Source organism: Perognathus longimembris, chromosome 2, assembly GCF_023159225.1.
Source record: "Perognathus longimembris pacificus isolate PPM17 chromosome 2, ASM2315922v1, whole genome shotgun sequence".
NCBI lineage: Eukaryota > Metazoa > Chordata > Mammalia > Rodentia > Heteromyidae > Perognathus > Perognathus longimembris.
The window spans coordinates 71,682,551-71,710,097 of NC_063162.1; the positions used below are offsets into that span (position 1 = coordinate 71,682,551).

The 27,547-nt window shown below is 46.0% G+C and overlaps 2 protein-coding genes and 1 long non-coding RNA gene across 3 annotated transcripts; all 3 read left to right on the forward strand.

The window, feature by feature from the left end:
- The first annotated feature begins 2,115 nt into the window (after window positions 1-2,115).
- LOC125344726 (ral guanine nucleotide dissociation stimulator-like) lies at window positions 2,116-4,501 on the forward strand. The gene is made up of 4 exons (XM_048337116.1): window positions 2,116-2,130; window positions 2,686-2,879; window positions 3,474-3,533; window positions 4,237-4,501. Exons 1-4 carry the CDS (start codon window positions 2,116-2,118, stop codon window positions 4,499-4,501), a joined length of 534 nt encoding a protein of 177 aa, XP_048193073.1.
- A 1,039-nt stretch (window positions 4,502-5,540) lies between these two features.
- LOC125346702 (ral guanine nucleotide dissociation stimulator-like) lies at window positions 5,541-6,538 on the forward strand. The gene is made up of 2 exons (XM_048339458.1): window positions 5,541-5,748; window positions 6,409-6,538. The coding sequence occupies exons 1-2, from the start codon at window positions 5,572-5,574 to the stop codon at window positions 6,454-6,456; spliced, it is 225 nt and encodes a 74-aa protein (XP_048195415.1). The 5' UTR covers window positions 5,541-5,571; the 3' UTR covers window positions 6,457-6,538.
- Window positions 6,539-9,224: 2,686 nt separating this feature from the next.
- Window positions 9,225-9,936, forward strand: LOC125346703. The gene is made up of 3 exons (XR_007210009.1): window positions 9,225-9,257; window positions 9,548-9,669; window positions 9,861-9,936. It is a non-coding gene; the product is annotated as an uncharacterized LOC125346703 (long non-coding RNA).
- Window positions 9,937-27,547: the final 17,611 nt, after the last annotated feature.

Genomic DNA, 27,547 nt, shown 5'->3' on the forward strand with positions numbered 1-27,547 from the left:
GAGGGTCTCTATTCAGGACCAGGATCCAGCTGGGAGCCCAGCAGTTGCTTCCTCTTTCTTGCCCAGAGTGTCTTGTTACACTGGAGTTGTGGCTCAAAAGTAAACATACTGTCCAACCTTGAGTGACAAAATTATTTGCAATCTTCCTCATATACTTTTCTGTATTTCACATCTTGTGTGGGATTATATTTAGTTATTCTTACAAAATAAAATTCTTATCTACTTTAAAATCCACTTTCCTGATTTTTTCGGTCGTGGGGCTAGAACTCAGATCTGGGGCATTATCTCTGACATTTCCCCTCAAAGCTAGCACTCTGCCACCTTGAACCACAGCTCCACTTCCCGTCTTAGGGTGGTTTAATTGGGTGTAAGAGTCTCATGGATGTTTACCAGGCCTCAAACTGGCTCCATCCTAAGCACCCAAAAGGCCCCAAATTTGTGTGTGTGTGTGTGTGTGTGTGTGTGTGTGTGTGTGTGTGTGTGTGCGCTAGAATGACATTTAATGTGGCAGATTTCAGTGTAAAATGACTTTGGCTGCATGGAAGCCAGGACCTGTGTCCTGTGCATGATTATAATGTGCCTTACTACTGAGGCGTGTTCCACTCTGTCTGAATCCATGCAGAGCCCACATTGTCTGCAGCAATGCTGGGTCCTCTCCAGGAAAAGTCGGCATGGAGAGTAGTCATATGATCACATCCCACAGATATGAACGTGTTCTGTGCTGCACTGCTTGGCTTTTCTATTCACTGAATGCCACAGCACCTTCTGACTTCCAGTTAAGTAGGACACAATCCAACACACACTATCAAGAAATATCATTCAGACATGTTTACTGGAGTACAAATATTTGAATTTCCCATGACATAAATGGACATAAATTTTCCTCCATTACACATTTCTGAGGAATCAAACCTTAATCTCAGGTAATTAGAAGATGGTGGATCCTCGGCCCTCTGGGACAGAAAAAAAAAAGTGAAACTCTTATAGCAGCAAATAAGCTGAAAATGATCAGTGGGGCATGTGTAAACCCAGCTTAACTGGGAGGCATAAATAGGAGGATCACAGTCCAAGGCAACTCAGGCAAAAATATACCTTTTCAGAAAAAAATAACCTGAAACAGAGGGCTGGAAGTGAGGCTCAAGTTACAGAGTACTTGCCACTGAGCATACTGACAGAGATTAAAACCCTAGGACTACTAACTTAAAAAAGAAGAAGAAATCAGGCACTGGTGGTTCACGCCTGTACTCCTAGCTACTCAGGAGACTGAGATCTGAAGATTGTAATTCTAAGCCAGCACAGGCATAAAAGTTAACTGCAAGTTAATATCATAACAAGATTTTCTCAGAAAGTCATGGATTCTATTTTTAAGAGACCTCAATTCCTAAAATGCTAAAATTCTTAAGAGCTCTGAGAAATTTCTCTCTTCCTATTGTTATGTAATTTTAGTGACATCTAAACCAAGATGCCTCATTTTAACATATTCTTCCTGAAGCCCTTATATGAATTGTTATTTATAAAAGTGGTTCCTAGCATAGTTTATATTTTCTATTATATTTGAATTTGACCCAGAAAAATGCTCAAGCACATCTTATCAAGGCTTCCAGCAGGTGGCAGTGTGCACTGATGTCTTGGGAGTTGAGAAATAGGTCTGGAAATAATCAGTCATCTCTGATCACTTTAGGCCTCCAAGCCTTCCTACCCTACTCTTACAGGTATTCCGCTCAGAACCACTGATGACAGAAACAGCTCTGAGTGTTTATTCCAGAGCTCAGCACTGTTGTTCCTGTTGTTCATTATCTTAAACCTCAGTAACAAAATCTCATAGGGAGGTGAAATATTCATGGAGATCTCAGATTTGTAACTTCATGAGTGATCCTGAGTCCAAATTTTCCCAGGTTTGGTGGCTGATTTGTTTATGGAAGGGCTGTTAATTTTTTAGATAGGATCTTGTGTTTTCCTGAGGGCTGGCTTTGGACAGTGATCCTCCTATCTGTGTCTCCTCAGTAGGTTGGATTACAGATCGCACAACCACATGCAATACAAGAACAGAGGAAGAAAGGAAGTCATGTTGGTATACACTAAATTCTTGTAGTTCTTCACCTGAAATGATAAAACATGACCAAAGTAACGGTATTTTTCAAGACATGGAATATACATAAGGAAAAGAGTGGCCAATGAGATTGAAACCAGATGAGATGGTGGAATTATTCTAGTTTACCTCCTGGGGAGGTGGGAAAATGTCAGGCAGGAAACCGAGGTGGAACCACAAAGGAAATGTGTTTGTGCTGCATATCTGGTAAATACTTAGAGTCTGAGCATATTCCATTTTCACACTCTGACCTGGACTTTTCTGATGCTCTTACATGAAATGGTGCGCCATCTATTCTTTGGACATGAGATCCCCTCAGATCTTGCTGTGTGTAACCACACCTCTTCACCCAGTTCACTCTTTAGGGCTGGACTTCCAATAGCTGTTAATGGTCATTAAGCTGGAGCTTGAGTAGGATGAAAAAGGGAGAACAAATGGAATTGGCTGTGAGAAAGTCTTTGATAAAAAAAATAAGAGAGTAGAAAGGCACTGCTGGCTCACACCTGTTATTAAATGTTTTTATTGTATGGCCATGAGACTTTGCCCAATGTGCTGTTGTTTCCATGTTTCATCTGTTTCTCCTTTCTTCACCCCAGTATGGGTGGATTTTAGCCCCAACCCTTGCAGATGCCTGCAAAGCAAGATATATTCCAGGAGGCAAGTTGGAGAAGTTAGTCCACCATCTGGTGCCTGCCCTGCTCTTTGGAGATGCCTCCTTTATCCCCGTATCTCTGGGGACCTACCAGAATTTTTCGACTCCCCACCAAGTATTGAGCCTACTGTTCAATCGGTATGTGCCAGGTCTGACTCTCAGGCAGGCCCAGGGGCTAGGGCTCTGCATGGGCTGTACCAGTGTGAATCCTCTTGGATCCTAGGACCTGGCATGCTAGGACCAACATCCAAACTGCCTGAGGCTGGAGCAGTGGGATGGGCCCTCAACATGCCTTTTCCACTTTTGGCCTTACACACCAGGGTAGCCAGTACTGTGGGTGGTGCTGGGAGTTGCCCCCTCTCTCATGAAGACCCCCTTTTTGACATTGAGGCCTCACTGACTAAGCCCTCAAGCAAAGCATTTTACAGATTCACAAAGGTGGTTTATGTTCCATCAAGGGGGGGGGGGGTCGGTTCCTGACCTAACTAAACCACACTGGGAAGCCCAATGGGGACACCAAAGAGACCCCACACTCATTGAGCTATGTGGGAGGAAGCTAGTGGGCTCACGGTCTAGTGTGGGGATGCATTTGCAGACACTTGGCCCCACTCAGTGGAAAGAACAGGGAGATTCTTGTCATCCTGAGTTCCATCCAATGCTCAGAGGGACCACCAGGAACTGTAGATGTCACCAGCAGACACAGTGCAAGTGACATGTCGTGGTGTCCCCTAGATACGGCTCTTTTGCTGTCTGTCACGATGAGGGGGCAGGAGCGCAGGAGCAGCTTCAACAGTGAGTGGGCTTGGGAGAAGATGGAGAACATCTGTCTTCAGGGTGGATGCATTGGAGAGCCGGCCTTGGGGAGGCTTGGGCAAAGGCAAATGGCACCCACTTGACTTGAGATTCCTGAATGAGGGCTTGATTCCAGGCAGAAATGTGTCCACACAAGGAGCTAGGTTTGTGATCCTCTGTGCCTGAGGAGGGTGGGAGAAGCCTCTGGCACCGGGACAGCCCAGGCACATTTGCCTGCCCTGGCAAACATCAGGGCTACACAGAAGGGGGAAGCACACCCTGCTTCATCGTGGGCATTCAGTAAGTTTCCTGGGGCTCAGACAGAGACAGTTCACACAAGGCTTAAGGACTTCATGAAGCACACTGGAAGTGCCTCAGTGAGGACGTGCAGGGTTCTGGGGGTACCAAGCAACAGGACCAAGCAACCCAGAGTTGACCTTTTGGCAAGGGCACCCAGGGACACATGGAGGTGGGTGTGGGGCTTTGGTGAAGGGGAGAGTGGTGCTCACACCTGTGATCTAAGTCTACTCTCACCCTCCTGTAGAGATTGCCTGGAACCCAGCCAGGTCAGCAGGCCTGCCCTAGGCTATGGACATGAGCAGGCTCAGGAGCAAAGCTCCCACCCATGTGCTTGAGGGGATCTGAGAGGAGGAGAGGTCCAGCCTGTGACTCTGCTGTTCCCCCCCTCCCACCCTGTACCTAGCGCCTTCTCATTCATCCTGGGTTCCTGGATGAAGGAGTACCCAGAAGATTTTCCTCAAGCACAGGATGCGACTTGCTTGAATCAGCTAGTCAAATACCTGCACCACAATATTCCTGGGTCCCTGGAGGAGCGTCAGGCCCGCCGTCTGCTCACCCAGCTGGAGCACATGCATGCCAAGCAGCCTGAGCTGGAGGGTGAGTATATGGGCTGGACAGGAGACAACCGCTGTGAGATTCTGAGTTCTGTCCACTTGAAGAAAGCTTAAGCGTACCATGGGCCCAGGAGAGAGAGAGAAAGCCAGGGAGTCCAAAGGCCTTGAAGGAAGCTTGGCAAAGCTCCCTGGGGTGGAATAGAGGTACTGGTGCTTGTCAGGGAGTCAGGGGTCTTCTGGTATTAGGAAAGACCGAGGGGAAGGTGGTCCTGGAGTGGATCTTTTCTTGCAGCTGTTCCTACATTCCCAATCTTGCAGACAATGCAAGTACACAAGAAGGGGCACCTGAAGCACTGGATCCAACACCCAGCATGGAAGCAATCCTCTCATCTCAGTCATATCTAGAACTGAGTACAGCCTCAGAACCCCCCTCAGCTCCAGGACATGCTGTGGAGCTCCAGCATGAGCTACTGGGAGATGGATCTTCTGGCTCCCCTGCACCATCTTTGATGAAGCCGTCTGCAGGTCATTCCATGACCCACAGCCTTCCTCCTCCCCCAGCACCAAGTCTGGAGCTTAAACTCCAAGACTCAGCTTCTCTATCTAATTTAGGAGGGGTGAAAGGCAGCTCTGTGCCTGGGTCACCTAGCCCAGTGGCACCAACAACTTCAGTGCCAGGAATACAAGCAGCAGGCCATGCAGAAGGAGAGGCCATGTCAGTGTCCACTCCAGAGTCCCAGCCACCTCGAGGCAAGGCTGAACCAATTGCAACATGTGCTCCAGCACTGGAAGCATGTGCCATTCAGCCAGTGGCTCCCCAGGCCATTGCATCATACAACACAGGGCCAGAGCTAGAGGACCCAGGCAATGGAAGACTGGACTCTGCTCTGGGTCCTTGTGTGGAGCAAGAGGAGTCTTGCCTGCTTGCTGGAGAGGCTGCCTGGCTTCCCCCTCCTGATGAGGAACCAGAACCATCTGCACGGGAGCCTCTACTCGCCACCCCGGATGTGGCACCTGTCCCAACTACACACCAGGACGTGGATGCCACAGATTCAGGAGGTGACTCGGATGCAGCTGATGCCATGGATACACAGCACAACCTGCCAGTGGCTGATGAGACCCATCCTGCTCTGCTCCATGCTGCAGAGCAAGAGCCCGCTCCACCTCCAGCTCGAGAGGCAGACATGCCAGCTGAAATAGAGCCAGCTCCTGGGGAGTTCCTGGACCTGGAGGATTTTCAGATTTCCTCCAGGGAGCTGTCGTGGATTTCCATGAAGGATTTTGAAAATGACCTGACCCGAGCACACGTGCTGGAGTGGCTGCCTGAGCTGAAGGCAGAGCAGTTCTCCCTCATGGCAGTGGTGAGGAGCTAGGCAGGTGTGGGCCTGCAGTCTTTCCTTTCCACCTCTACTGCCCAAACACATCATTTTCCTGCCCAGGAGATTTCTCCTCCATATCCCAGCTTGACGGTTGCCAATCCCAGTCAAGCAATCTCCACATCCACAGGGCCCTTGGGAGCCACAGGGTCCACATGGATCCAAAAGGCTCCAGGATTGATATGGAGGAGCAGGCAGAACCCTAGTCCCATTTTTCTTTCCCCTGGCCTTTGCACCCTTTTCCTGCACTAGGGTCCTGATGACTCTAGACATCTCTTGACACACACACAGGATCAGCCTGAGGTTGGAGCCCAAATGCCAGGGGACTGGAGACAGAAAGGAGGTGCATGGGGAATGTCAAATCAGGCCCTGCCTGGGGCGTGCAGGCCGAGGCACCTGAGGTTGGCAGAAAGAAATCACCTTAATAGAGGGGTGACCTCCTTCCTGTGCCCCCATGCTTTCATTAGGTTCACCCACATGCCAGGGGCTCTCAGTGATCCAAAAGCAAATCCTGGAGATTCCTGAAACCCTAGACACACTCCTCAGCTTCCTGAGCCCCAGTCCCTAGCTCTGACTCCCTGCCCAGCCAGGGTCTTTGGGTGCCTCAGGGAAGACTCTCACTGACCACTCACTTCCTCTGTCCAGGAGCTCTTCAAGAAGCTCAAGCCTTACCACTGCCTGCACTATGTATGAGCAGACCCCAACGATGAGAGACAGGAGCACCTGGCACCCACTGTGCTTGCCATACTGACGCACTGTGACCAGGTGGCCAGCTGTGTCATCACCACCTGTCTGGGGTACCACAGCCCGCAGGCCGCAGAGAGGGCTCAGGTGGTGGAACACTGGATAGAGGTGGCCCTGGTATGCTGCAGCTGGGGCCCAGGCACCCTTCTTCCCTCTCCCACCCACACCATGAGGCTGCTGCTCACTCACAGCCCCCTGCCTGAGACCTGAAGCCCTGCCCATGCTCTGCCCTGGCTTGGGCTCTTTGCAACCCTGCTCGGTCATCTTCCCCAAGCGCCACACCCTTCAGCCCAGTGACAAGGCCCAGCCTTGGGCCAAAGCAGGAGCATGGGAGCTAGCTCCACAGCTCACCTCACACATTCCTCATCCCTAGGAGTGCCACCTGCTGAAGAATGTCTGCTCCCTCTTCGCAGTACTCTCTGCTCTGCAGAGCAGCCCTCTCCAAGGCCTGGAGAGGACGTGGAGAGCTGTGTCCAGGTGGGTGTGCCTTTCTCCTGGGCAAGTGTTGGTTCCTCAGCCTACCAGCCCTCCTCTGGGAGCCCCATGGCAATATCCCATACAGGCACTGCAACTCTGCACAACTCAGACACCTTGGGGCCTGGCCCAGGACTTGCCTGCTAGACTCGGCTTCCTTTTCTGTCACATATGGCACAAAGCCACAGTGGACTTTGTCCTTTGTAGACATTGTAGCCACACCAGTCTGTGCGAGGTTCTGCAAACACAGCCACTCTGGAATTTGGGCGGGGGGGGGGGAGCGAGTGGGTTCCCCCCAAGGCTTTGCTCCAGACCATGGAACCTAAGAGCCCCAGAGGAGCCACACCCAAATCTCCTCTCCCATTTGGATGAAGTCCTTCCTCAAAAAGGAAATCCATTCACACTCCTCCTCTCCCTCCATCTCCCTCCATCTCTCACCTTGTCTCTGCCCATCCTCCAGGGACAGTCTTGAGATCTTCCAGGACCTGAACAAGATGTTCTCCAATGAGACAATTTACAAGATGCTATGAGCCCTGGAATAAGTTTTGTCCAGGGGAATAAGGGTGAGAATTCCCTCCCCAGTGATCTTTTTTCACAAATTCTAGTAGGAATCATGTATGAATTCTGTATGACTCCTAAGAAACCAGAAGCTCTATTCTATGCTTGGGTATGGGGTAGATTGTAAGGGGAGCCAGAGGCCAACCCTGGCAACACAGTGAATGAGTGTAAGAGGAGGCAACCTGGGTGTCTGAAGGTGGAGGAACTGTCAGGATTGGAGATCTCCAGCATCCTGCTGGGATTTCCTATCAACCTTCCTTCTACTGGCTGGCCTATGAAGAGGCTAGCCTCTCTATAACCAGCCAGCCATGCCCTTGCTCTACTTCTATGTGGGATCCACATCCCAGTACAGAGGTCTTACTGGGAACATGGGGTTGGGATGGGGGGTGGGGAGTCCTCGGGACCAGGCAGCTGGAGGGAAATCTTTTTGGGGATCCAAATGTCCACTACCACAGTGTAGACAGGTATTGCCCTATGCTCTGACCTTCCCAAGGAAAGAGTGCTGATGGCCACCAGGAGCCTGAGATAATAGAGACCAGGCTGTGGCTGTCCCAACACATGGCAAGTGGGTACTCTGGAGTGTTGGATGGTGAGAAGATAAGTGTCTTCTAACTGCATGCAAAATCCTGCCAGGGGCCACCATCCAAATACAGGGCCATTTGGAAAAAATTCAGGAGAGGCCAGAGGAAACAGAAGGAACTGGTGAGTGTATATGCCTGATTCCAGAGACTTCCTAGGAGGAGAGGAGGGGACTCCCACAACCCAGCCAATCTGTTGGCCCACTCCCTGAATGCCCCATCACACCTGGCCTCCATCCACATGGCATGTTGCCAGAGTCAACATGTGGAGCTGCAGCCACCCCAGTGGCAGGTGATGGGCTGGGCTACACAGCTTGCACATCTGTCAAGGGCCAACCCAGGAGTGGAGCAGACCCAGAGTGATTCCCACATGCAGGGCTGAGGCCTTTGGTTGGGCTTGAAGGGTGGATCATTGGGGGAATGAGCTTGTGTATCACAAGATCTTCCTGGTGGCTGGCTCCATGGGGATGGGGTAAATGTGGGGAGAACAGGGAGGAGCCTAAGAGGACCCTTCTGATCTTTCTCCAGCTAATGCCTCAGGACTATCCCGAGGGCACGGTCCCTCACCTGAGCACCATCCTCACACACCTGTCCTCACTGCAAAAAGACAAGGACTCCAAGGATGTGAGTGAGCAGGGGGTTCAGGGCTGGGAAATCACATTGGAGAAAGGAGTGTCTTGACCCTCTGACCTCCAGCAAGAGACCCAGTCCTCCCTAGCCCCAGGGTACCAAGCACCATAGCCATCCCACCTACTGATGCCCCAAGCTTCCAGATCCCAGTGTTGCTGATGACTTGGGGACATTTCTCAGTGGGTGGTGAGGGAGGGTGGGAATGTGACACTAGGTCCTCAAGGTGACAAAGCCTGTGGGGTTAGCATGGCCTTGTCACTGGAAGCCTGGGTGAACACAATGTTCAGAGACAGTTGAGCAGTCAAATCCCTGTCCTGAGGCCCCAGTGACTCCCTGCCCTAGACTGAGAGCAACTCTGGTCTAGGTGTGGAGCCATGCTTCCCTCTGCCAGCCTGAATTGGTGGGGCACAAAGTGGCCAGGCTGCCTTCAATGTGGAAGCCCCATTTTCTAAGCACATTGGCTCTTTGATTTTTCAGGGCACTTGGATATCCATGAAACAAAGACGAGAGGTGAGAAGATGAAGCCTTCCGCCACAGGGAGGCAAGCTGTGCAGGCCTCTGAGGTCCTTCCTTGCCTCTGAAGATGGCCACATTTGGTACAGAGGATAGGACATGGGGTCCTGAGGGGGCATCTAGGACAGCTTCCTGGGGGTGGGCACTGCATCCTGGCAGAAAAATGAGGAGAACACTGAGTGTGAGACAGAGAGAGGAGAGTAAGCCCAGGTAAAGACCCCAGGGTAGGCCTGGCCTACCCTGCTCTGGTCTACGCCCATCACTTTCCTGGCCTTTCTCTCAACCAGGAGTTCAAGGTGATGTCACTCATCAAGGAACTGCAGGGCACGTGTCAGGAGCTCCATGTGGTTCCTGAGGTGAACTTTGTGTCATGGTTCACCAATCTGAAACGCCTCAGTGAAACTGAAAGGTGAGCTGCAGCGGGTCCTGGGGGCAGCAAACATGGGGATGTCCAGAACCAACCTTGACAGCCTGTATCCTGAGGCAGCATCGCACTGGGGCCCATGGAAGGCAGGGTGCAGGGGCTCCTGAGTCCCCAGGCTTCCTGGGAGGGATCCCCAGTGTGGAGCCTGCTGTCCTCCTGGCCACTTCCTATCTTAGCTCCAAGCTGTCTATGGAGCTGGAGCCTCCCCTCAGGGCAGGCTTCCTGACCAGGAACCCCAAGTGGAGCCCTCTCAACAATGAGTGTCTGGGCCCACTGGGCGAGGGAATCACAAGGGTCTGCTTGGTGGCATAGCGAACCCGAGAAACTGGCCCCAGCATCCCACCTACTTCCACACAGCCACCTTGTGCTTGGGCTGTGTGTCCTGAGCTCTGCCCAGCTCACTTTCTTCATTGGGGTCACACGGTGGCCCTCAGAGCACTGGGCAGATGGGCTACTTGGAAGGAAGCAGAATAATGAAGGCTACCTCAGGCATGGGGGTGGGAGGGCAGTGGGGTCTGGGACAGCCATGTGTGCTCAGGGAGTCCCTGGAATTAAGACAGCTTCTCCATTCAGGCTCCTACGAGACAGCTCAGCAGAGATGGCAGTTTGAGACAGGTGACCGGCTCAGCAGTGGGACTAGCAGCGCTCCACCCACCGTGCAGCTGGGTTACTCACCCCTTCCTTACTGCCACTGGTATCGGTTGTACCAGTCTGCCCCGAACATCTACAGATCAAAGATTCTTCAAGAATACGATGGAATCTTGCTGCTCCTGAGCCCCCAGCCCTTCAGGAGAGCTGGGCAGGATAGCCTAAGCTGCATCTCTTCACCCAGATGCCTGCATACACCCATTGGTGTGGATTTGAACAGAAGAAAATACCAACTTCCAGTGCATCCTGGGAAACACAGTGTGTGAAGCACAAAGCCTCAAATGTCATGGTTTACCCATGAAGGAGGGTAGGTGGGGAGGGTGATTTAGATTAAAATGTTGAGTTGAAACACACCTAGTTCATTTAAACCATTTCTCTGCGAGAGCAAGGTTTTGTAGGTATCTTTCTTTGCCTTAGTTAATGGTAGAGACTCAAACATATCCCATTCTAAGATGATATCTTCTCAGGCTTTGAGGTTATTTCTTGCAGAGTATTGAAGAACAGACCCCCCACCCCCACCCCATGTCAGGCATGCTGAAGGAGACACACATCCACCTTGCACAGAGCCTGAGCTCAAAGTGCTGCCCTAAGCCTCTGCCCTTCACCTCCTGGGGCTAGGCTTTCAGGTGTTACCATGGACCATCCCACTAGCCCTGAAATCTGAGTGTTGAAAAACCACCTTTGCTCCAGCCACTGGCTTAGCTCCTGGATTCCTCAGGTGCAGGCAGTGAAGCCACCTCAAGTAGCTGCTGAGGCTGGAAATCACCATGTACAAATGCAGGACTCTGGAAACGTGAGGCCGCACCAGAACCAGGCCAGTGCTCCAGGGAGGGAGACACTGCTGAGCTGCAAAAAGTCAAACCCAAATCATAGTTTTCCAACCCAAGTCCATTCCTAAAACACTAAGCACACCGATGAAGAAAAACACAAGGGAACATGCAAATCAGCAGACACAGATCACAGAAAGAACATCAGTCAGATGCCAGCGCCACTCACAGATTCACAAGGTCATATAAATCCTCTTCCCCCATAATGTCATCGAGTTCAAATAATTCTTCAATGGTTTCCCTCCTTGTCCCTTATGCCAGTTATGTGAGGAAGATTTCTTTACTTGCTCCATTAAACAGTTGAGAAAAGCAGCCATGGCAAGAGCAGTTCAACATTCTTTTCACTTTCCAATACCGGAGTTCCTGTGGACAAATTGTTCACGGTGCCAGCGAGATAAGCATGACATGGAAGGGGCTGTGCTGCTACAATCCTCCGTAGAGCAGTAGTTAGGGAACCCAGCAAGACATCAGTAGAGGAGAATGCACTCTGCTAGAACATCTCATCATCTGGGAAGGCAATGCTCTTTCAATATTCAAATGTCAATGAACGGTTAGGGGCTTGTGACTCACATGTGTCATTTTAGTGACTCAGGAGGATGAGATCTTCAACCTCACAAAACAAATAGATGCTGCCGTTCCACATATTCTTGAAATCCAAACATAGAATTTAAGATGACCAAGCTTCACATCCATGGCACTATAGCACCTAATGACAGGGTCACAAATCACATGTAGCTGAACATTTGGAGGAATCCAAGCTGCATTTCTAGAAATGGTAAATTGTGTCAAATGGAAGAATAGAACATTTAATCCAACTTCCTGTGGAATGACTGCACAAATGAATTACCTCACACCATGGGTGCTGGTTGTGATGAGAGAGTAAACAATGTTGAAAAGAAAATGATATTTTTAAAGAAAATTTTTCCGTATGTCTTCAAAGATGATTTAGAAATATGTATCCTCTTTTTAAGTGGATTTTTTTCATTTGTTTACCGTGAGTTTCCAGTTTTATTGGAATATAAGCCGCAAATATGTACCTCAGTTTAAAAAAATTTGTTTTCTTTCTAAACAAAAAATTTACTTGAGACAAAAAATGTTGTGTATTTATATTGCCTCTAATACCGATGAAACATTATCCACTGTCTATGGTTTATGAATTTTCTATTATGTTAATCTCCTAACATATTTTCATTTAGTTTGCCTATGTTCTTATGCACTTAGCCATGAAGTTAGCAGGGTCAGTCTGTGTGTGTGTGTGTGTGTGTGTGTGTGTGTGTGTGTGTGTGTGTGTGTGTGTGTGCAGGAGCTTGAATGATGGGTCTGGAAGCTGTCTCTGAACTTTATGCTCAAGGAGCGTGCTCTACCACTAGAGCCCAAATTCACTTCTGGCTTTTTTGGTGGTCAATTGGAGATAAGAGTCTCTTGGACTTTCCTACCTAGACTGACTTTGAACTGTGATCCTCAGATCTCAGCCTCCTGAATTGCTGGGATTACAGTCATAAGCCACCACTGGCCTGCATCTGAGCTTTCTATCATTGCTGGTGAGACACCACACCTGTAATTTACTCCCTACATTTCTCTAAGGCAAATCTATCGTATCCCCTCCGGTTTTGTCCCAGTTCATGGTGGATCGTGATCCTCTTAACCTGTAGTTATCCATAGAGCTACACATACAGGTGAATGCCACCACACCAAGTTTATTGCTTGAGTTGGGGTCATGCTAACAGCTATTTTTAGACTGGCCCTGAACTTTGACCCTCCAAATTTCCGCCTCCTTGGTAGCTGGGATTGCATTCATGAGCCATGTGCCCAACCTCATCTAATGTATAAAGGCATGAAGGAGGTGGAAAGAGAATGTCACAAGGTGGATAAGAGACTATGTTGGAAGGGATAATGCATGGTTCTTGTCTATGCCTTGGGAACAAGACCATGAGATTGAATGGTGGTATATCGTGTTCAGAATGAGAAAGAAAAAAAACCTCTTCCCTTTCAGATGTCCTTGGGAAACCCTACCTTGTCTGAATACACAACTCTAGGTGAACCAGAAGAAAGACTTGGGGTTTCAACACAGAAACTCTGTGCTTATCTATGAGATGTGTGTGGGCTGGCACTTCATTACCTCCTTCCACATTGTAAATGACACAGCAGTTCCTGGATGGAGCTACCTGTCCTGCTTTTTCCTTATCATTCTAGGTGTGGGCTGAGCTTCACTCTCATTCTGAGAATCAGATCATTCTATTTTTTATTGTAAAGATGAAGTACAGCCAGATTACACTTACATTAGTTAGGGGTTAACTTCAGTTCTTTTCAAGAGTGTCACTCCTTCCCTCATTTTCTCTCAGTGGTTGCCCTCCTGACTCCCCTTGCCCCCAAGTTATATAGTTCCTGTCCATTCTCTACCTTCCATCGTTGTCTGAGATGTCATCTCCTCTGAGAAATCTTAATGTTCTGTTCCCATAAAAACAACTAGAGTATAGCTAAGGCCAGAGGTCATAAAGGACACAAAGTCAGGTTGCAAAATAACAGGACAAACTTCTCACTTCAGGCTTCTGCTATAAGTGAATTCAAATGGCAGCTACAGTGAAAGGCCTGTGAGATCTCTCTCTCCCCATCACTGGGCCAGGGGGTGTTGTCCTTACTGTCCTGCTTTGCACAGAGCTTGAGGGGTCCAGGGTTACAGCTCAAAGGCATTGGGCCTCCAAGCAGGCTATCATTCCTTTTCTTCACATTAGGAGGTTGATATCTGCAAGGAATGCTAGCAAACAACCTTCTGAGCTCCAGCCAGCATCTATGAATATCTGGAAGCGAAATGTACTTCAAAGCCCATGTGCTCAGCTCAGGTGTTTTGTCACAGTCACAGAAGGTTGATGGAGGTAATACTTTGGGCTGAAGTGTGTCACCTGTTTTTCTCAGGAGATCGTAGCTGGTGCTCTGCAATGGGTGGGTCTAAGTGTTTGTCTGCTACATGTGGAAGCTGGTGTCAGAAAGTATAGCTTGAGGAGGCTAGCCAGTTCTATCTGTAAATTGCTGTCCAGTAGGACTTTCTGTTGTGAAAAACATCCCTCAAGGCTCTGCAACCCCATCCTCACAGGTGGCTATTGAACACTTGGAATGCCACTAGAGCAGTGGAGAGTCTGAATATTTAACATTATTGGACTTCAGCAAATTTAGCTTTCAAAAACCAACCTGAGAGAAAAGACTTCAGTAAACAATGGGATGATGCATTCCTGGGTCATTGAGCAGAGAGCCTTTGGTCCAGGGCACAAAAGGATAAGAAATGACTGACTCCTTACTTGCAGAGGACAAGATATCTTCACCAAAACACAGTCCCAAACATTCCATTTTGACTGGGTGTCCCTTTGTCTACTAGAGATCTCCCCAGAGCTGCCATCTTCTCAACACTACAATATGGACAGGTTCTGGAGCACCCGAGACTTGTTTGCCTGGCCGTACTCCTTTGCTTTGCTTTCCTACAGATTGCAGGCTCCTAAGAATCCCTGGGTATATTTCCATGCACAGTAGCTCATTTCAAAGCCATCTCACCTCTGCTGCCATTTGACTGAAGAACATCTTTGGTGAGCAGCCTTTGCTCCTATGACAATTCCTGCATTGGCAATCTTCAATTATAGAGTCAAGACAGATAGAGATATGCTGCAAGATTACATGGAACACAAAGGATGGCTTTGGACAGGCGTGAATAAGTCACAAGGGATATATGCGCATCATGTAGCGACCCCATCATATCCATGGAGAGTTGAGGCGTGCTAGGATACACCTATAAACCATGCTGTTTGAGAGACTTAGCTAGGAGCAGTGTGTTTGTGTTCATCCTACTTAGAATAATTTTTGAATGGAATTTCCTCCAATTTGACATCATGACAGTCAGTTGCTGTGAAATTGTTCACTTTTGTAAGAGTCATGTTGACTTGTTCTTTCCTAATGGTGTGCATATGTGTACCTGTGTGTATGTATCTCTACATTGCCATTATCATGGTGAGGGCCAAGTCTTTGGCTGAAAAGTTTTTACCTCCCTTATTGTTGTTGTTGAAGAGTTTGCTGAGGTTTGGGGGCAGAACTAGGTTGTAGCAAGGCTGAAGGGCACTTTATCCAGACTGAGGTTGTAGATGAGAAGACTCAATTCACATGCTCAGGACACTGGCCCTGATCTCCAACACTGAGAAAGAGGAAAATGAACAAGTGTAGCAGTTCCACAACTAAAAGACAATGCAACCATGGAAATAATAACTGCAGACTTCAGTCAAACCAATTACAACACAATTCCAATCAGAGTAGATGAAAAAAGGAGCTAAGGTAACATTCCATGAACTAAGGAGAGAGCAGTTATTAAGATTAGGAATGAAATTAATTGGAAAAAACAATGCTTGAGAAAAAATACAAGGAAAAGGAGAAAAACAGAAGGGGCAGCAGTACATTGGATAGAAAGGAGGATAAGAAAGAAGAGAAGTAATAGAGAAGATCCAGTTAAAACTAAAAGAAGAAGAGAATAATCTGCTGTACAGTAATAAGAAAACCAAGATAATGGATTTTAGGATGAAAGATGATGAACAAACATCAGTGCGGGTGCAAGGCCCTCAGTTCAATTTCCAGTTCACCAAGACAGAAAGAAAGGAAGGAACAATGAGACAAAGAAAGAAAGTAAAGAAGGAAGGAAGGAAGGAAGGAAGGAAGGAAGGAAGGAAGGAAGGAAGGAAGGAAGGGCAGAGAGACAGGCAGAAAGGAAGGAAGGAAGGAAGGAAGGAAGGAAGGAAGGAAGGAAGGAAGGAAGAAAGAAAGAAAGAAAAAAAGAAAGAAAGAAAGAAAGAAAGACAGGCAGACAAAAAAGGAATGAAGGAAGGAAAGAAGGAAGGAAGAAAGGAAATGGGAGGGAAGAAATGAGGGAGGAAAAAGAAAAGAAAGAAGGAGGAAGGAAGGTATGAAGAACAGAAAGGAGGAGGAGATAGAGATAAAAATGAAAAAATGAAAGAAAAAGGAAAAAAAGTACTTGTTGCTACAAGTCATGCATAATGAACACTGCTGTACAGGAAACCATAGCTATTGCTATACAGATCCTTACCAATATTTTCATAATTTAATCCCCTACCATCCTCTCCTAATGTGTCTGAAAATCAAGTTTCATTTAACTGTGAAAGAGAAATGCAAATAAACTATAAAGGCACAGGAATATACTAGTGAAAGTGTACTTAGAAATTCTTTTTCTAGTCAATACTTGTACCTAAAAAAAAAAAAACCTATCCATGGTAAAGTAGAAAAGTATCTGAAATATGAGGCCAAAATGTTTCTGAGAAGTAGATATTATTCAACCACCCACTTAGTTATCAAGGGGTATGCTTTGAATGGATGTTCCCCAAAGGCCTGTGTAACATCATGATTTGTGCCCAGCCCTGGTGCCAGAAAGAATTTATGAGACTTTTAAGTGGTGATCCCATGGTGGAGGAAGTTATGTCATTAGGTTGGGAGGGAAGGAGGGGGGAGGACATACAGAGGGAAGGAAGCTAGGACAGTGATCTCCTCCTTCCCACTCTTTTACCCTTCCAAGCGTATTTTCAGGTGATGAACTTAGTTTATAAAAGTCACCCACCACCGTGTTCTGCTCACTACAGGCCTAAAGCCACATGGTCAACAGCCCATGGACTGAAACCTCTGTAGACAGAATCCCACATACACCTTTCCTCCAGGTATTTTCTCACAATGATAAAATATGCTTCAGGGAAGTCACATCAATGCAGTCTTATTAAAAATTTACAAAAGGTGACAATAGATGGATAGCATTATTTGACTTGAGGACAAGCCATTTCTCTTTTCACAATTTTTCTCTCTGCAATGAGCAAGCTAATGACTTTCATATGAACTAGGGGTGCATTTACACTCTGCACTTTTGCAATGGTTTTGACATTCTACATGACAGAGGAAACTAGGAAAGACTGTTTGCAGAATAAGTCGAGAATGAACACTTAACCTGGACCATTCACCCTCCCTGCTCCTTCCTTAATTTCCACACATCCTTTTTGGCTTCTGTAATCAGGATATTAAAGTAAGATGATAATGGTGTGAAAGTTTGTAAGCCCAACTCTTTGGATTCTACTTCCAATATGTCTGCTTTCCTTCAAGTGAAGGTGTGGTGGCATCCCCTTGCACCTCCAAGAGAGTCGCCATCCGACAGGAACAGTTAGGTGACCTGCCTTAGTCTTCCCTGCTTTAACTCTGGGGGCACAGTCATCACTGAACTGTATATGAGCAGCACAACATTCTGAACAACTAAAAAAAATGGACATTTTGTTTATCATTGATAACTAGTCACATTATCAATGTCAATATGTGGGGAATAAGCAGACATAAATCAGACTGAATGAGTGGAGAGATTATGGGATTGAAAGAATTTGAATATAAGTATTGAAATTTGTGGAGCAATTTAACTGTGAGTATGTAGAGAATGGCTGGCACCTGTATACAATCATATTACCGTTTTATACAGAAGGAATGGTAGTTTTAAAAACTGAAAATTTTGAAACATATCCAAAGGTTAAAGAGTAGGAATAAGTTAAGAAATAAATAATACTGAAATTTCTGATTTCTTTTGCCCATTGAAAGGAATCTCTCGCAAATTGCTACAAAGGAAAATGGGAAAACACCAAACCAAAGAAAACAATCTATAAAACCTCTTTCTGCTGAAACTTTCTAGAATCAAATCAATTATTTGTCTGCTAAGAATCATGACCAATGGGTTGGGAATATGGCCTAGTGGCAAGAGTGCTTGCCTTGTATACATGAAGCCCTGGGTTCGATTCCCCAGCACCACATATATAGAAAATGGCCAGCAGTGGTGCTGTGGCTCAAGTGGCAGAGTGCTAGCCTTGAGCAAAAAGAAGCTAGGGACAGTGCTCAGGGCCTGAGTCTAAGGTCCAGAACTGGCAAAAAAAAAAAAAAATCATGACCAATAACAAGGAGCAATTGTGGGATATTCAATAACCAAGGAGCTGCTTGAAAATGAGGAAAATGGCACATGTGCTATAGAAGTGAGGTCAAAATGAGGGGTCCAGATGAATGGAGAGAGCAAGGGTGGGAAAATGTAGTTCTAATAGTCAAGGTATAGATGTGAAAATTGACCTAGATAACCATAGGGGACAGGTAAGGTTGAGAGAGATGGTGGAGAAGGCTGAAAGGGGTGACATTGATCTAGATATAATTGCACCCCTATACTGACATTATAAAACTGCTTAGAGATAATAAAGAAAAAAGAGACAAAATACTCCTTATTATAGTTCTCTGAGTATTGAGAGTTGCATTTGCAGCAGAGAATATGGGAGAAAACACAGAAAAGTATACAGAAGAAAAATCATGACACTTCTTTCTCCCAGACATGGAAAACTTCTGTAGCATCTTGGTGGATGTACCGCTGGCATTCTTTTGGTGCATTTGTAAGCACTGAGAGAAAAGTGATGTGTCTTACAAAATAATGATCATACAGTCACTTTCTTGCAAGGATATCACCAAATCTCTCCTGAAAGACACTTGAGAAATGTCCATAAATACTTAACCATACAAATCTCTAGTGAATTCTTTAAATGTAAACAAAGCACAACCTTGTTTTCTTGTTTTTTCGCTTATCATTTCAGTGTATGGGGATCCACCTTCCACAATTGATTATATGTTCCCCTAGTTCAAATTCCAAAATACATTCCAAGAAAACCAGAGATGACACAGTATTCAGTTACCGTCATCAGCAAATAGTCCCACAATACATTCACAATGCCTTCTTCTCTTTGACTACAAACAACAATTGGCTGATAACATCCAAAAATGAAGACTCACCAGAATGCAGAGAAAGAGAAGCTCACATTTACCTCTGAATGGCTGCAGAATCACAATGCTGTCAGCTTCTGCCTGCAGGATTCAACATGTGCATCCTATCTACAATAGGAAGTAAACTGTGCTCCAGGCATTTGTTACACTGTTAAACAACACAGGGATGGAGGCATTATGTACATTATAACAGTATGGTTAGTGAAATGTTCATGTCATGGATCAAATAGCATGTACTGCAAACTCAAGTTTCATTGCCTGGCTCTGCCATTCCTGTTGCAACCCAGCCCAAGTTCCTTCCTCCCAGGAGCCGCTCATTCCTCCTGGGGCAAATGTTCTTTTGTTGAACATTGCACCTATCCACAGCTCCAAGGACACCTGCTGTTTCTTTCCATGCTGTACTAGAGACACATCAGCCTGTCTTGTCTTATAATAACGAGGGGGTGGGGGGTGGGGAGGGGGGAAAGGGCAGAAGTCTAGCCCACGTTGGCATCATTGCCATGCACCAATCAATGTGGAGCGTAAAAAGGGATCGCCCCCAAGTTGAGGGGACCGCCCTCCTCACCCCCAGGCAGCCAGGGTATATAGAAAAGGTCGGGATTCCTGGTGAAGAGGAGGAGGGATGCAGAAAAAGTACGAAGGAGTGCCTCCTGCAGCTGAGCAGTACCCGGATTCCCCTCGGCCTGAGGCCTGAGGCAGAGTGGACAGAGAGCGTATTGGAACAGTGGTGAGACAGAGAGCAGAGCAGAATGGAGACAGAGCCTGAGGCCTGCTGAAGATCAAGGAGCCTAAGGTTTGTGGAGAGGCCTGAGGCCTAAGGCCTGCAGTAGAGGTCTAAGGCCTGTGGGGAGGTGTGAGGCCATAGAATCAAGGCCTGCAGGAAGGAGGAATAGAAAGAAGCTCCCTCCTTTGGAGGAGTGGGGGTTTGAAGGTTAAAGATTGGAGGTCAGGTCTCAGTTATGGGTAACTAGCCCAGGACAAGGCAGTGGACATGGAGGGCTGTTTTGGTTCTGGGTTTTGGTTGTAAATAAAGTTGCTTTGTAAATAAAACCCCTTTCCACCTAAAGTTGTGCCTCCATGGATTATCCTCAATCCCGGATACAACAGTCCCGTGTGTTAGCAGAAGAGCACAGGGTGCAGATGGAGTGTGTTCCACTCCCATCGGCATGTCTCAGTCCTTCCTGGGGCTCAGTCTCAGCATAAATACCAAATGGAGCTCAAAAATGCTTCTTATTAGAGACAGAAGTCGAATCTTGAAGTTTCAGATTTGTTTCATGTTTGGAATTTTCTTAATAATTTGACAGCTGGAGACACTGGTGGATCAATCCTCTAATCCTAGCTTCTCAGGAGGCTGAGATCCGAAGATGACAGTTCTAAGCCAACCTGGGCAGGAAAGTCCATAGACTCTCAAATGAGTCACAGAATGAGCCAGAAGTGGCACCATGGCTCAAGTGGTAGAGTGCTAGGCTTGAGCAAAACAGCTCAGGCACAGTGCCCACTCCCAGAGTTTAACTAAAGATCTACCCCTCCAGCCCCAACAAAATCTGACACACTCCAAGTGGTCCCAGTTTGATGACAAATAACCATTTATTCATCCATATTAACCTTCATCCATATTAACAGCGTTGCTGGTGCAGACAGAAGAACAGATGCTATAACAAATACTCATGGCAACAAAGGTTTCTTTCTCATAGTTTCAGAGGCTGAAGTCAGAGGTAGTCAGAATGGTGGCATGGACAGCTTCTGAGTCAAAACCTGCTGGGGTAGGCCTTGCTTGGAAGAAATACCAAAACTTCCTGTTCTTTTTTTGTGATGTGGGGAGTGTAAATATTTCTGGTGCCATTCATTCCTGGGGCTTAAGCTCAGAGCTTGAGTGCTCAAATGTAGCATTTGATCACTTGCCCCACTGCTCTCCTTCTGGCTTTTGGGTGGTTAATTGGAGATAAAGGTCTCAGAGACCCTGGGATTCTCAGATCTCAGACTGCTAAGTGGCTAGGATTACAGGCTTAGGCACTGGTGCCTGGCTAAGCTCCATATTTTATAAGGTATGTAGCTCTTTTCTGATTACCTTCTAGAGGCTCCAAACACCATGTCAGTGAGGATCAGGGTTTTGACCTGTGAAAGTGCAGTCCAACTCTGTCACCTAAGCTCACCATTTCCAAGCAGGGTTTCTCAAGGTTCTGCAGCCCAGGATGGTGAAGGAAAGCCACGCCAGGCTCCCCCATGCCCTGGTCAGCAAGAGGGGTGTGCACAATCCTTTCTAAGCTAAGCTCTAGAAAATATTCTTTCAAACTAGATTTCTTCATGCTTTCAAAGGAAAAAGAAAAGTGAAAGGAACTAGTCTACAATATCAAAGTGCAAGAGGTAAACACTGCATTGACAAGTGGTGTGAACATTGCCATCACTATAACAAATGAAGCAGTAGGGTTGAATAAAGTAGTAAGTGTGATAAGCAATAGATATTGATTTTTTTGCACATAGGGTTCATGCTTTTCAATGTTTATATACCCAGTTAATATATTCATGTTGATATATACAGATCATATGTACAAGGAGCCTTCCCAATTCATGGGGTCTGGATTCACATATTCAGCCCAATAGTAGAGAAAAGTTTACACCTATTCTGAACATGCACAGTTCTACTTGACATTATTCTCCTAAAAATGCAATGTACCAACTACTCCCACACTACTTGCATTTTCTTAGGCATTACCAGGAATATAGAGATGATTCTCACACACACAGGCTCTTTGTAGACCTTACCTCCTTTTGCACTAGGAAAGTCAGCCTTCAATCCACCCATGACTGCAAGGGACCACTGTACTTATCTCTCTTGTTTTGTGCTATTCTTTCCAAATATGGCTCAGCAGAGCAATTGACAATGATTGTTTTCAACTCAGTGTGGCTTTTACTAGATAATCAATTCCACAGGTTTGAATTGAAATCGCCTTTTCAGAAAGAATCCCAATTCTTTGACTAACTGCAGAAAAATTAAGACCCAGCAGAGGGCGCTTGCTCGACTGTTGCTCATATTAGGCATCTAGGAGTTTGAAGGGAATTGGCTGGTTGTGAACATACTATTTTATTTATTTGTTTGTTTGTTTGTTTGTTTGTTTATTTATTGGCCAGTCCTGGGGCTTGGACTCAGGGCCTGAGCACTGTCCTGGTTTCTTTTTGCTCAAGGCTAGCACTTGCCACTTGAGCCACAGCGCCACTTCTGGCTGTTTTCTATATATGTGGTGCTGGGGAATCGAACCCAGTGCTTCATGTATGTGAGGCAAGCACTCTTGCCACTAGGCCAAATTCCCAGCCCGAACATACTATTTTTTAAATGTAAATACAACAGAAGAAAAACTGTTGAGAGAACTGCAAACATTGTGAGATTCAACATATAGTCAGGACTTTGCATAGGACATGTTTGCAGATAACTACAGTGCTAACACTTCCCCACTGAGTGTGTTGTACATACAAGCAGAACTAATTCCCATGGAGCTAGCTGAGCAGTGCTATCTGGTCCAGCCTGAGTCAGAGAGAAGCAGGGTTCAAATACCAATGTGATCTCATAGCATCTCCATCAGAGGTGCTGGACTGGGCAAACCAGAGCCCAGCAAACCGTAGCATTTAAGAGAAAGGAATTAAGAGGCAAGGAATGAAGTTTGATGCTGTGCTTGAAAAGACCCAGCCACTAAACCCCTGCTGGAACAAATCAAGGCATGTGTGCATTGCACACAGTTTCATCAGATTAATAATATTAACTGATTTTAATTAAAGAAGCATACGGCAAACTCTTATTTAGGATAAATAACTTCACTGTGAGTAGCCAACTCTTAAACAGAAAACTAGTAAGGGGGAGTTTCTAGGCATTGTTAACTTTAAGTGATCTTGTTTATTACCTTATATAAATTATCATTTAGCAATTGTACAAAGGGGTTTCAATTCAACATGACAATTGAGTGTCCTTCGTCTTGGCCAGTGTCACCCTTTCATTATTCCCCCCATCTCTCACAACCCCACCCAGCCCCTCAAGTTACATAGCTCCATTTTCACATATGCACATTGACTATGACTGCATTCACCCTCTCCGCATCTGTCTGCCCCAACCCCCTTGACGTAACCCCTTCCTTTGATAGCACATGCTCCATCATCCTGGTTTTCATTTTGTTAAGCTCTTAAGTTGTTCAAGGGAGTTACCCCATGGAATCCTGTCCTGCATAGTCCCTACCATAGTTGCCATGTTTTTGTATATGTACATGTATATGACCCTGTATAGGTTCACACACACACACACACACACACACACACACACACACACACACAGACATGTTAGATCTAACATCCACAGATGAGAGAAAACATGTGTCTTTTGTCTCTGAGCCTGACTTTGATTAAGATAATTTTTTCCAGGTCCATCACATCTTTAAATTGAGGAAGATCAAGAAGGTGCCTGCAGGAAGGAATGCAGAGTCAAAGACAAGTTGAGGTCAATGAACAAACTCATTTCTAGACCTGCAGTGGGTGGGGCTGTGGAAGGCACCACCCTGGAGAGCTTCCAGTGCTTGATGGTCCTTACACACTAAGGCCTTTAGAGGTAATGAGTATGGGCAGAGAAGTCACATATCTGCTTCAGGCCTACCTGATGTAATTATACCTCTAATAGAAATATGTGATATATCTATATCATATGCCCACAGTTGCATCCCTCCTCCAATCTGAGAAGCTCTCTGGCTTTAAAACATCTTGTCCAGAATGTCTTGTAGTACTGCAGTTGTTACTCAAAATAAAGGAGATAGTGTCCAGACACGAGTGGCAAAATTATTTGCAATCTTTCTCAAATTTTTATGTTTTTCTGTATTTCCTATTTGTTGTGGGATCATATTTAATTATTCTTACAAAAAGAAAACTTTTAAATCCACTTCTCTCAATCTTTTTTTTTGGTTGTGGGACTTGAATTCAGGATCTGGCCACTATGACTGAGTTTATTTAACCACAATTCTTTAGGTGGTTTAATTGGAAAGAAGAGACTCATGGACTTTCACCAGACCTCAAACTGGCTCCATCCGAAGCACCTCAGAACAATTTTAATGTCCCAATTTGTATGATAAGTACAAGTTAATATTGTTACAAAAATTTCTCAGAAGTTCCTAGATTCAATTTTTTTAAAGATTTCCATTTTTATAATGCTGAAATTGTTAAGCACTCTGAGAATTTTCACTTCCTATTGCTATTTAATTTACTCTGATACATCTAAACCCAGATGCTTCATTTTAATATATCCTTCCCGAAGCCCTGGTATAAATTATTTGTGCCTAATTATAGAAGTGGCCCCTGACATTACTTATATTTTCTATTCTTTTTTAATTTGATCCAGAAAATTGCTCAAGCACATCTTATCAAGGCTTCCAGCAGGTGGCAGTGTGCACTGATGTCTTGGGAGTTGAGAAATAGGTCTGGAAATAGTCATCTCTGATCACTTTAGGCCTCCAAGCCTTCCTGCCCTGCTCTTACAGGTATTCCGCTCAGAACCACTGATGACAGAAACAGCTCTGAGTGTTTATTCCAGAGCTCAGCACTGTTGTTCCTGTTGTTCATTATCTTAAACCTCAGTAACAAAATCTCATAGGGAGGTGAAATATTCATGGAGATCTCAGACTTGTAACTTCAAGAGTGATCCTGAGTCCAAATTTTCCCAGGTTTGGTGGTTGGTTTGTTTGATTGTGGAAGGGCTGTTAATTTGTTTTTTAGATAGGATCTTGTGTTTTCCCAAGGGCTGGCCTTGGACAGTGATCCTCCTATCTGTGCCTCCTCAGTAGGTTGGATTACAGATCACACAACCACATGCAATACAAGAACAGAGGAAGAAAGGAGGTCATGTTGGTACATGCTAAATTCTTGTAGTTCTTCACCTGAAATGATAAAATGACATGACCCAAGTAAAAGTGTTTTTCAAGACATTGAATATACATAAGGAAAAGAGGAGAGTGGCCAATGAGATTGAAACCAGATGAGATGGTACAATTGTTCTAGTTAGCTCCTGGGAAGGTGGGACAATGTCAGGAGGGAAACCGAGGTAGAACCAGAAAGGAAGTGTGTTTGTGTTGCATATCTGGTAAATACTCAGAGTCTGAGCATATTCCATTTTTACACTCTGACCTGGACTGTTCTGATGCTCTTGCATGAAATGGAGCACCATCTATTTTTTGCACATGAGATCCCCTCAGATCTTGCTGTGTGTAACCACACCTCTTCACTCAACTCTTTGGGACTGGACTTCCAATAGCTATTAATGTTCATTAAGCTGGAGCTTGAGTAGGGAGAAAAAGGGAGAGCAAAGGTTTTTGATTAAATAAAATAAGAAAGTAGAAAGGCACTGTTGGTTCAAACCTGTAATTCTAGCTCCTTAGTAGCTGAGATCTTAGATTGAGAGTTAGAAGCCTGCCCAAGCAGGAAAGTCCATGGGACTCTTTTTGTTGTTGTTGTTGTTGTTTTTTCTGCCAGTACTGGAGCTGGAAATCAGGGCCTGGACACTCTCCCTGAGCTTCTTTTGCTCAAGGCTAGCACTCTATCCTTGAGCCACAGCACCACTTCCGGCTTTTTCTGTTTATGTGGTACTGAGGAATTGAACCCAGGGCTTCATCCATGCTAGGCAGGCACTCTACCACTAAGCTACATACCCATCCCTCCATGAGACTCTTATCTCCAATTAACCACCAAAAATGCCAGAAGTGGAGCTGTGGCTCAAGTGATCTAGCACTTTCCTTGAGCAAAAATTGCTCAGGGACAATGCCCTGAATTCAAGCATTAGGACAGGAATAAAAAATCAAAAGTAATGATACAAAATCTTTAAGAAGATGAAAGGAGGTCCAGATAGAGGAGATTGAATTCCAGCCAGCATAATTAGAAACACTATAGATGAAACTCTTCTGACCTCCCAAACAGGTGTCTTCCTTGGTGTTTCATTGTCACTATTACAAGACCATCCGCTCATCTCATGTTCAGTGTGTGAGAGCTCTGCTTCAGAGGCCACACTTCCATTGTGCACACATACAATGTCACCAGTCATTTCACGACACACAGTTCATAGAAATACAGCTCCAGCTCACTCTAAAGGCCATAGTCTAGAGTAAGCCATTCCCATCACCTGCCACCAAGACTAGGAGAAAATTAACTAAGCAGTGAATGTGACATCCACAGTCCACAGGCACTGGACAGTCCAATCTAATAAGGGTCTTAATTATAAGACTAAAGAAAGCTTCCTGCCCCTCACCTCACCATTCCATCGTGGAAGGTCTTTAATAGCAGGATCTTTGACCCTACTATATCATGTCTAGCTATCTCGAGGAAATACCAGCTGGAGAAATGCTGTTTAAATTGGACACGGGACCATTCATTTAGTCCCTTCTTAGAACCCAGGAGTGTTTTAGTTTTGCAGAGACCACACACATAGGCAGGTTTGGGGCTATCTGGAGCTGGGTGCCAGAATGGAAGGAGAAATCAGCATTCATGAGTTTGAATGGAAGAGGGCAACATGGTAACCACTGCAGACAGTCCATTCTGTGAACCCACAGGTTTGCAGGCCTGTCAGCAATTATAAGTTGGTTAATAAAAACAAATTTATGACATTCAAAGTTAGCTCATATGTCTACATCACATGCCTTTAAAAGTAGTTGTTCTTTTTCTTGTAACTGAGCAATATGTGTTGACACATAGGTGGGAATCAAATACATTGAAAAGAGGGAGAATTCTAGAATTCTATGTGAAAGTAACACGGATAGTCTGAAGGGATTAAAAGATCCCTAGCAGCTGAGCTCAGGAAGGAGAACTTGCTTTCATTTTCTGATATGATACCTGGGAAACTTGTCGTTCTCTTTGTGGCAGTGAGCTGCTGGTCTAACATAGGAACCATTCCATTCCATCTCACAATGTGAAGGGTCAGCCACCAGGCAGGTTTTCTGTGCCATGTGGTGGGGGCAGAGGCTACTGGTGTTCAGGGTCAGTTGGGTTGGCTGGCTTCCTTCCAGGGTATGGTGTTTCAGCTGGAAGGCTGACCAGGCCTTCCTCCATTCTGCCGGGCACGCATGGGGGCTCTGTCCAGCCACAAAAGCTGACACTTCCCTGGCAGTTCAGGGTTCATGAGATGGATAATGGATGACCCGGTGGAGGTTCAGCCCCCCTGAGGCCTGTGGATTGGAGCAGTCATGGATGAGGGGAGTGCCCGCTTCCTCTTTGGAGAGCAGTGTGGAGAATCAGTGTTCCTTTCAGACTAGCCACTGAGTGTCCCCTGGTGGTTGGAACAGACTGCTTTGGAGGCTGCAGGAGAGGAGCAAAACCAGGCATCCCTGGGTGTTCCTGCTCCCGAAAGTCCCGAATCTGACCTTCATTCAGTTATTGACTTAGCAATAGATTTCTTTTCTAAGAATACTAATTTATTTAATATAAGTTTCAAGGGACATGATAGTCAGAGTTCCAGACCCCAAGCCTCGCCCCACGGGTTTGAGCACCTCATCCCAACAGGTGAAATGAACAGATGAATAATGGTGATGGCCAGGAAAGGTAGTTTATGATGCAGC